Source organism: Hyposmocoma kahamanoa, unplaced genomic scaffold (assembly GCF_003589595.1).
Source record: "Hyposmocoma kahamanoa isolate Upper Pololo Valley unplaced genomic scaffold, ASM358959v1 94, whole genome shotgun sequence".
NCBI lineage: Eukaryota > Metazoa > Arthropoda > Insecta > Lepidoptera > Cosmopterigidae > Hyposmocoma > Hyposmocoma kahamanoa.
In genome coordinates, this window is record NW_020654878.1 from 2176570 (window position 1) to 2187891 (window position 11322).

General features: G+C 34.6%; 1 protein-coding gene across 1 annotated transcript; it reads right to left on the bottom strand.

The window, feature by feature from the left end:
• Window positions 1–881: 881 nt before the first annotated feature.
• LOC113237944 (synaptic vesicle glycoprotein 2C-like) lies at window positions 882–11075 on the bottom strand. The gene is made up of 11 exons (XM_026474662.1): window positions 11072–11075; window positions 10621–10783; window positions 10152–10273; window positions 9420–9658; window positions 7057–7149; window positions 6559–6701; window positions 6114–6234; window positions 2953–3085; window positions 2297–2453; window positions 1983–2110; window positions 882–1053 (listed from the first exon to the last, which is right to left on the bottom strand). The coding sequence occupies exons 1-11, from the start codon at window positions 11073–11075 to the stop codon at window positions 974–976; spliced, it is 1383 nt and encodes a 460-aa protein (XP_026330447.1). The 3' UTR covers window positions 882–973.
• Between the last annotated feature and the right edge of the window lie 247 nt (window positions 11076–11322).

The window sequence follows — 11322 nt, forward strand, 5'->3', positions numbered from 1 at the left end:
TATTATAAAAAATATGCACAAAATAAAGTTTATTAAGATATTGTATAACGGTGATTGTAACAAATATTTTTAGTGATCAAAATTTTTGAATTTTAAAATAACTTAATAATATATTTTTTCCTTGTGTGATGTATGTCAAATAATAATAATTAAATATTAACTTATCATGGATAGAATTTGTTTGACATCCTAATACTTAGGTACCATATTGCAAAATAACGTTTCCAGTTTGTAACATAAGTATTATAGGAAGCAACAGAAAAAAATGCGGGAGTTTTTACGCTGCATCTGGCAATCTTACACGCACACAAATGCGCATGTCCGTAGGGACATGCGCATTTGTGGGCACTGTAGAGTGCCCATCCTAGTTGTCACGCACACAATGAATGAAAAATGAAAAGCGGCTTCACATCGTTCGTTGCATATCGACTCTTCCGAAGAACAGAGCCGGATATGATTATATAGCGAAAAGAGAATAAGTACGTTACGAGAATAATTCCCTTACTCAAACTAAGGCCTACGTAAAGGTGTTTTGAGAATTTATATATCTTATTTTATTTCGGAAATATAAAGTCGAGGACCGGTCGATCTGACATCCACAGCGAAGAAGAACGAACGAAATGTACTATGTCCTGAGAACAAGTAGTCTTGCACATAGGTCTTTGTTCTTCGGATGAGTCGATATGCTCCATCTGCCTATTGTTTTGTAATCTGAGAAATGAAGTGTGGCGTGACGCTTTTGGTATATACCGGCCGCCTTCGAGCCGCTGCGCTGTCCCGCCGCGAACTACGCGCGGGACTGCTGTGTGTAACGCCCCGACTCGCATTCGCTTCGTAAGTAAGTATAATCGCTTTCGTAAGATAAAAAAGTTCATTTAGGTAATATAAATATCTTTATTAATCACACCTAAAAGTAATAGGAATACATAAGTAGTAAAAGATCAGTCTTATATGATAAGACGCGCGAACATTGCTAGTACGTAAGGCCTCGGCCCTCTATCTCTGTACGGACCTTCTCAGGTTTCGGCCAGTACACCATTAGCGCCGCTGACACTGAAAACATCAAAGATATTAAATAGCATCATGGTCAATCACATCAAACAAAGGTTTTTTGCTTCATTTGCATTTGTTCAGGTGTCATGATCACACCTAGCAAAACACTTTTGCCCAGACTGGATTGTAACTTGTTATAATATTTGATATTACAAAAAGCAATACCTTGAAATTCTTATACGTATTACACATCGAAGCATTGCTCGCTTTTCGTTTATAATTTTATTGATATGTTTACCTAAGAGCATATACACACGGTGCAATTCGGCGGCGACACACGACGGGTAGATGACACGCGTTAACGCGATTTAAACGCGATGCAGCGAGTAAACCTTTGCACACGTTCACAAATACAGTGGCGCCGTAAACGCGCGTCATCTGCGCGTATATACACCGCAGACGCATGTATGTATCATGCATTTTGATAAGAGATAGTTTTGATTTTAGTCTTGTAATTATTTCAGTTACTTTTTGAGATGAAGCAAGTAAAAAAATATAGAAGCACGCACACTTTTCAAACATATCCTAAAGTAGATTTAAGAAAAATCACTTAGTAACTGTACTAAATTATTACTATTCGTTTTTGGGTGTTTATTTTGCATGCGTTGCACTGGACAAGAACTATAAAAAGGTTAAAAAATCACAGAAAAGTTGTCTTCTACATGAAATTCTAAGTATTAACTCTAGTGGAGTGAAACTCGCGTCGTTCGCGCGAACAAAATACGCCGTGTGCACAGGTGTTTAGGCTGTCATAGGAACCCGATTATCGTTCCATAGAGAAAATGGTCCGTTTATTGGTGGTTATACTAGCATGTCATACTGATATGACCAATAAGAATGATTCCACAATATAGAAATTTTGTAAAAACGTAACAAATATATCAGATCGATTGACGTGTTATTTATTATTAATTTATTAAATTCCTCACCAAAACTGGAAACGCCGAAGGAAACAATGGACATCTGGCAATGCGAGTCCAGCAGAGCTCCGAGAATGTACGAGCCAAACGCCGCACCGGCCCGGCCTACCATGTACATCGTACACATCGCCATCGCTCTGGAATTAAGGCATAAGTCCACATTATCACTTTGGATCGTATAAAACATTGTACCGTAAACATTATCATATAAGTCGAATACGAATATAAGGTAATGGTCCGTATTGAATTTATTATGCAACCAAATAGACAACTGAACATCTTGATGCAGATGCAACTGTAAACATGTTTAAATTTCAACTCACCGTAAGCAAGTAGGGAAAACATCAACAGCAATGCTAGCAAGTATGGAGGCTGCACAACCAGAGCACAGAGCCAGGATGAGCAAGGCAGTAGCCGAAGCGTTATCCCGCACAAACACTGAACCTATCGTCGCCATGCCACATACGACCATTATACCCCCTGGAAAAATGATGTTGTTAGAGAATGTGTAAGAAAAGTAGGTCTGGAAAAAATTATGACATTGCTGCTGACAACTCTAATTACCAATTTCCAGATTAAGGAATTCCTTGTACTACGAATACTAGATTAAACTACGAAATTGATATTGAGACGAGAATTTAGCAAATACAATTTCAAATGCGATTGTCTTATCTATACAATAAAGAAAAATTAAAGGTATTGATTATTGCCTCGTTTCCAGTTCGGTCAATACCGAACCAATGTACGGATTCTGTTTTGAGTTACAGTTCAGAAATGGGGTTGTGTTCGGATTCGGTTTAATTCAAATTTGGATTGCAAAAGTAAGGTAGCTAAGTGAACATGCTTGCAATTACAATTGAACTTGACTGAGAATTTTTATAACCCCTATTGACTTAAATCTGACTTTAAGCCAACTACAAATCATCTTAAAAATTACATAAATAACAACAATTAATATTAACGAAGTAATTAGTCTTACAATAAAGTGTCTTCTTTCCAACTTTATTGATGAACACGCCGATCGCCAGAAATGTAATTGCAAATATGACACCCATACCCATTGAAATTGGAAACACGGCGACATTCACGTTAACTTTGCACGTTGCTACATTCTGAAAGCAAAAATATTCATTATGAAAAAATAACAACGAAATGAGAGTAGAACTCGGAGAACTCTGTACTTTTAGTTTTAGCTGCCGTACTTTAGTAGATCAATTGAATTTTTATTTATTTTAAAGTTAGGAAAAACATTTAAAAAACAATCTCGGGATGTCAATTTCTTATACTGTGTTCTTGTATGTTATACTGTTTGTGAAAATTTTGGAATTAGTTAATTTAAATTAGTATAGTTTCTATGCAGGCGCTTATGGATGTCTTGATATTTTTTGTACGTTCTTCAATTACCCATAATTTTTTTTTACAATTTTTCTATTTTTATACATTTCACAAATGTCTAGTGCAACACAAACTGCCTGTATTAATTGCTTGTTGTTTAGTATACACTCCGCTTGCATGTCTGATGCAGCATGCGAATAGCAGCAGTACTGAGTCTTCATCCTTTTTGTCCATATTACTGTTCGTTTGTTTTAATTGTTCGTTTATATTTATTTATGTATTTTATGGTTAAATAGTCTTTTATTTATATTTATTTTATTTATTAAGAGTTTTTGTTTATTAAGAGGCTTCTGCCTCGCTGATCAGAATTTGCAGGATAGAATATTCATAATCCTCTGTAGCTGCGTTATACACGTGTTTGACATGTTTGTCTGTTATTAACTTGCATTGTCTTTTTTTATGTTGTTTTCAAGTTCCATTTTAAACATTTAGATCTTATTTTAATTTATCTATAAATTAATAATCATTAACATTAGTATGTGAGTTTTTTGATGTTTCACCAACCACTGAATTTAAAAAAATTAACTCTACAATCGGAATAACTTGAAATTTCTTGGCTTATTAATTGCTTGGCTTATTCTTAATTTATTAACTTTGGAAATAAAAAGAAAGGAACAGTAATTTTTCATGTTTGTTAAAAATGAAAAAAAAAAAGATCTACAAAATGCGTCCTGGAATATGTATAGAAATTCTTTTCATGTAATCTACTAGTTCTTTCTCGTACAGATTTGATTCCTCCAGTTTAAGCTGCATTAAAAAAAATTCTAAAATTATTTTACAGACATTAAATGCAGGAGGCAATAAAGTTACATTATGCCCCACCAAAGTACAGATATGCCAAAAGTCGTATGCTACATCCAAAAGATTACTAGATTACTTAAGTAATATTTTAATAACATTATGTATTTAACATAAGCCTTTGACAATAAGTACAGCATTTTACAATATTTATTTTTCTTTAAAATAACTAAGATATTATCTTGTCAGCTTTTGTACATACGAAGACATAGCTTATGGACGTAATATAAATATGGAAACTGTAAGATAGTGAAAACAATTCATGAAACGTTTATTTTTCCTTTAGACGTGTTCTCCAGGGAACACTCTTACGCCCTTTATCTTTCATTAAACATTATTTATTGAATATTAGCTGTACCGCTGTATGCGTTGCAATGCCAAAGAATGAAAAAACTGTTTTGCATTCGGCCATAGTTTTAAACGCACCCGTGGAAACAAAACGAAATCACGTATCGAAGAATTTGCAAAAAACTGACTTTTCAGTTGTAGATACATTTGTTAAAATATCTTACCCAACTTTTGCAAGCATTGGCACAACAACTCAAGAAACACACACGGACAAACATTCTTTCCATATATACGTATAAATTAATGACATTATGCAAGTAACTATATGATGTATAGAAAAGAGAGTAATTTGCAATTATTGATAATAGAGGATAATAAAGGCATGTATTATATATTACATCAACAACAAAGGAAAATTTTATGTAAACAATGATAAATTCACCGTAGTAAGTCAACTAACGTTAAGAAAACATACAAAGGTCAAGGAACTGGCAGTTTCATAATATGATACTAACCATTTCAAGCTATTCTTCATAATCCCAATAGTAAATGCCATACAAGCATTTGAATACTGCCCTCCTATCACAACTAACGTAATCGATATTTACGGAACGAGATCTATAACTCCTCGAATCGGTTTTTTTCACAGACCACATAAATACTTTTTTATATCTTATTTGGTTTCAGTTTTATTGTTAAGCGAAATCAGAGTAATTTTGTTTTTAAATGACAATAAAACTTTAGGAGCCAATATCTTAAAAGTTATCGAAATGTAAATGCGTTTAGTTATGACCAATAGGCAAATACATAGTTATACACTCGATGTCAATAATATATGCATAAGTAAATTGTAAAGAAGTTGAGTCTGTACTTTTAGTATTTTTAAAGTAAAAGTCAGTGTTACCTGCTGAAGATACACTACTAAACCTAAACATCAGTTTTTTGGAAATTTAATCTGTCTGTGCGTTCATGTATGCTAGTTTCCAGAATAGGCGAACCAATTTGGATGTGGTTTTCGATGACGTTTTAAAACAAGCTTAGATTATCATTGTTTTAACGCCGTTTCGTTTAAATCGGTTCACCGATTCCTCAGGGGACACAATAAAGTGCATTTATAATATAGTAAGTGGTGTATCTGTCATAAATATTAAGACTGGGTATTTCAACGCGGGCCTACATTTTAGGAGGTGAAGTGTGGGATCGGTAATATGAATAAAATAAGAACAGGTGGAGGAAGTTTGACACAGATACGTTGTCCATAATGGCCCAATGGCGCCTGACAGTGCAGCTGGTGGCGCGGTGTGTCGATAAACCGCTGGGCATTTTGCTAATTTTGGAATAAATGTGAATTTAATAAACAATAGGCATTCAGTTTAAAACTAAAACTTAGCAGGTTCTCAGTAGAACTTAAAGAGAAATATCTCCATATAAAAATGTAAAAAGTTAGATATTTTATTCTTACATAATTCGTTTTTTGTTTTAATCTTAGATGTATCTTATAGTAGAACAATCGTGTTTGAGCTCATTAACTTTGTAATGTTGATAGCTTACAGACGATGACTTTATTGACTCTATGGGAGTCTACTGCTTTGCATAATATGTTTTTAGATCAATTCAAAGTTTTATTCACATACATGTTCGTTATGCGATTATACTTACAAGTGTAGATGTACTGTTGATTTTGTCTGCAATTATTTCACAGATAGTAGTACTTTCGTTGCTCGTGTTTTGAAGAATATCGTTCAATATATCTGGCACCCAAACATATAAACCACTGGACCTAAAATTGTTTACAAAATGTTATAAAAAATGGTAAGCTAAGCTGATGAAATCGTTCAGCGTTATACTCATGAGTCGTCAGAGTCATGACCAAGGCTCCACAATCCATAAGTGTCTAGCCCTTGCATGGCAGCTACGCCAATGACCACTTTTTTAACCAGTCGCACAATACATATTGGTACATAGAGGTAGTACCTCTAATCTAATTAGTATAATTAAAGTTTTAATTTTTGATCAGAATTATAACTTTCCATTCAAATTATACACATTTAATCCTAGAATCTGCTTTATGGTAGATATGTTTCTGACCAAAAATAATACTTACAACATGTATACAGCAAACATAGACACATGTGAGATAAAGACGCATCTCAACAAAGGAGGCTTGAAAAGCTGTTCGAAATTCTTGAGGGATTCGGCAAAATCGACTCTGTGCTGAAAGTGTGTTATGTTGGCTATCCTTTCTACCTATAAAAATGGATGAGTAGTATATTTTAAAAAACGAAGCTTTAAGTGGTACTCAATTAAAAAAAGTCAGTTCTTCTTAATGTTACATGGAAACCATAGTACAAATAATTTGTTATTGTACAACGGTGCAACCAGTACACCAAAAGCAGAAGAAAAAGGTGTATATATCAGAAAATATCGCAAAATTTAAGTTTTATAAAACGTTAGTAATAGCAGTAGTTTCCAAGAATCGCATCTTCAGTAAGATAAGCTCCAAGTCGTCGAAACTGTAGAAGGTTTTAGAAATAGCAGAAAAGTTAAGAATGTCCAAGCCTCGTAAAGCATCAAGGTTTCCACCATCACCGACAAACGGCACCTGACTTGGATCCAGGGATTGCTGCGCTGTCACTCGAGTTACTAATGGATTGTATTCTTCGGGAACGCCACAATTCTGACGACATTTCTGCAGCTGTTGTTGGTGATAATGCTTTTGTGAGTTATGATTATGAAGATCGTTGACTACTATTTGTAGTAACAACTTGCTTTACGTATGAAAACAAACAACTTTACAATGGAGACCTCTTTTAAATCGCTAAAAAACAATCTGCTATTCAATACATTTTGGTCGGGAAAGTATAAGGGAGACGTACCGTAGACGAACTTCTTCGTCAATGTACATTAACAATATTTTGCTAGTTGTCTGCGCCATTTTTGCCTTCAGTGCACTGTCAACATTCAAAGTATATTTTTCCGTTCGACGATTTTTTCGGATCTTGACTTCAAAACGCTGTGTTTAAAGTACTGTAAGTGATATTATATTTTGTGACAGTGTCATATACTAGCTAGGCGCATAGTTAGAATACAGAACTTAACGCATTTCAGCGATAATTGCGCAGGGTAACAATTTCTTAACCGATTATTGTATAAGTAGGTAGTTACCTCAATAATGGATACCTATGTATCCACAATACTACATAATCGACATTGGGGTACCCACATCACTGGTTGTATAGTGTCTTTCATAATTAAATGTTTAATTATTTGTTTAGATGGGGGATCATTAAAAAAAATGGCCGTTTAGATTTTTCGCCTACTGCTTTCACAAATTTAAAGGGATCATTTAAATACGTGCCCTGGTTAATAGAGTGTACCTTATACTGGATATCCAATATTGAATAGTATACCCTGTACTGGGTATCCGTTATTAGGGTACATGTGAAAACATGTTGATTTTTCTAATTAAAACAAAATAATTTTATAGAAAATAAATGAACATAGATATGAATGTAACTCAAAGTCAAAGTCAAAGATTATTTATTCCGTAAAATAAATTTACACTTGAAAACGTCACATTTAAGCTACTGCTCGTTCACTACGCTGACCTCCCTGAGAAGAACCAGCAAGAAACTCTAGGGATTGCTCTTTTCCAATAAACTTAAATGCTATGAAATACACTTTGAATCAAATTTGTGTGGATTCTGGAGCCATGTCGTCTTTCCATACATGTTTATCTAACACGTAGTCTTCAATTTTGTAATATGATTTTCGACCAAAATATTTTTAATGTAGTTTTTAAACTTAGGAAATGATAAACTTAATATATGTCCGGAATCTTATTGTACAAACGTATACAGTTCCCCATAAAAGAGTGGTTTACCTTGGTTAAACGAAATCGTGGTACCATGAGTTTGGACTTAGCTCTTTTTGCAATACAAATATGGTTTGAATATCTGCCGCTTTACCCCACATGAGAATCCCGTAGGACATTATACTATGGAAGTAACTAAAGTAAACTAGTCTAGCAGTACTAACATCGGTAAGCTCACGTATTCTGCGGACTGCGTATGCAGCGGAGCTTAATCTGCTGGCTAGAGACGATATTCATTTTCTAATGTAGTCTTTAGATAGACAAACACTGTGACTGCAATAAATATAAAATTTTAAATATTATATTAGTGTTTTTTTCGAATGTTCAAAAAGTATCCGATATTTGGTACGCCTCCCTTAAGCATTTTATACTGAGACATTTTTATTTTGTCTTTATACCTAATACAAGTTAGTCTTCAGGATTACAACAACTTGTTATCTGTCTCATAACTAACTGGCTTCCTATATTTTTATACATACATACATTCCGTCACGCCTGTCTCCCACTACTGCATGCAGGGTGACCATGGCGAGGGGAGACTACAAGCATTTACTTGTTACGCTCCTGAAACCTCTTTCGCCTCCTACACTCGCATCACTCTCTTCGTACATGCCCGTTTATTCTTAGTGCTTTTGATCTGGCCTTTGTTAAATACATGCCCATTTCCCACGTTTCCATCGACAGTTACTCTATTTTGTGTCATAACTTTACTAACATCCATCCTTTCTACTTGATGAAACCATCAACCTCTTATATCCCGGTCACTACTAATATCTTTCAAAAGTCAATGCTCTCTTTATTATACTAATCCACATTATGTCTGTAAGAGTAATACCACACGTAGTACGCAAAACTCTCATTCCTCCAGCATTCACCAACTGTCATACTTTTATTGCCGTACCCAATACTCACTATCGCACGCCAGTAAATATCATGTATATCTTAGCAAAATATATCCATTATAGAAATAATTGTGGATATATTTACACTAGTCATGATAATAAATTTATATTTTATAATTATTTATTATATATATTATTATAATATTAATTATTAATAATATAATATGATATATATATAAAATTACTCACAGGATAATTATGCTCTGAACAACCATGATTCCATTTATACATTTTAGCCAAGACTGGGAGCGCTTCCTGAGGTCCTTTAGCAGATAGAATATATCGAGGGCTTTCTGGCAAGAAAGCAAGAAATACAGCGGCAATCAACCCCGGGACACACCATGACCACATGAAGACTCGCCAGGGTACGATATTTACTGTTCCTATGGAGTACGACCACTCTCCTGGAATTATCAACCAGGCTAAACCTGAAACAAAACTTAACAGCTCAACATCACCTTAATGACAATATCAAATTCACTCTTATGATTTTATCCTATATTATTTGGCAATTAGAAAGAACAATACAAGTCAGAAAAGCGACACGATAGACAGCGACAAATATATTTGTCGGTCGTGAATGTTTATCATCATCGCGTTACTTCTAACGATGAATTAGTATCGAGTAATGTACACACCATAAGAGCATCATCTATCTCTGTTCAGCACCCTAATGTTGTGTTCCTCATAAGATACGACATTAACTTCCCTTATCTGATCTAAACAACTTCGTCTGATCTTTCCCTGCCTCTTTTTTCTTCTAACTTACCTCCTGTTAAGCTACCATGACATTTAAGATGCCCAAATATCTTTCCCCTTCCGTCCTCTATCGTCATTGATAAATCTTTATTTTCCTGCACTATTCCTAAATTTATGTACACGCAGTATTAGTCAAAGAAAAGTACAATTAGACTCGCTTACCTGGTAAGATGATGAAAGAAAATGAGATGAAGACGGACCCCCAGGCAATGGCCGAAGCTCTTCGAGAGTTAATGTGCATTTCTCCTAAGTAAGCGTAGACTGTTGCGCTGGACGCTGATACCCTGCATAAAGGAGAAGAAAAGTGGATAATTTAGGATTAGTTAATATGGGATTATAAATCAATTATGTACATTACGAAATGAACACGTTTTGATTCCTTTATTCCATCTCTTTTACCATGTCTGCTGCTGTCCGACTATGCAATTGCCTTTCCTTAAACCTATTTGACGATCTTTTACTACTGATTTTTTTATGGTAAGTAAGGGACAATAAGAAACATTTCATTTTTAGCTATAATGAAATGAAAAATTATGCCAAATCTGGAAACATTTGTAATTTTTTTTGAGATTTATCCACAAAAAAAGAATTCTGAATTCGAAATTTAAAAAATAAATAAATAGAGTCTCACAGGCATCCGGTAAGCATCCTGAGCCCCGCCAGCATCCAGACGGTGGTGGCGAATGAGGAAGCGAGGGAGAAGAACACAGAACCTACCATGGCCGGTAGCATGACCGTGCGGCGCCCGCGCGAGTCGCTCAGGTAACCCCATAGGAACGATGTGCATACTATACCTGGAAGATGGACAAGCTACACTTTACTAATATATGTTATAAACAGAGTAGATATAGGAACCTCCTAAAATGACCGTACTACAAAGGAGACTCGTCAGTCATAATTTGTCGTATTATATTTGAAACTCATCATAAAGTTCAATTAAGTGGATTTTAAAGTTTAAAGACACTAAGTAGACTTTATCTATAATATAGGTTGTACATAGGTTATTTTTCGGAATGTTTTGGCATATTCATTGCATGTCGAAGAAGCTTCAAAATCCTTGGAAAAAATGTGAAGTTCCCAACCCATATTGGGATTGCTTAGCGAGCTATGATCTAAAACATCTTCTTAAAGGTGACGTATAAACGGTTGTTGATTATGTTAACATTGAGTCAAAAGTCAGTCTTTTTGATGCTGAAGATGTTAAACGACATGATTTTATAATTTAAAAAAAGATATAACAGTTTCCCTAAAAGTTGATCATTCGGTCATATCATATCACGGTTCTCAGTTTGTGGATAATTGTGGTTTATTTCCACGATTGAAACCTTTATGT

Bases quoted from the DNA above. Each gene is read 5' to 3' on its own strand.
- LOC113237944 (XM_026474662.1), bottom strand. The intron at 7,150-9,419 runs GTGAGTAATTTT...CACCAACAACAG, and splicing joins GTTCAGAGCATAATTATCCT to CTGCAGAAATGTCGTCAGAA. The intron at 1,054-1,982 runs GTGAGGAATTTA...TGATGTTTTCAG, and splicing joins CTTCGGCGTTTCCAGTTTTG to TGTCAGCGGCGCTAATGGTG.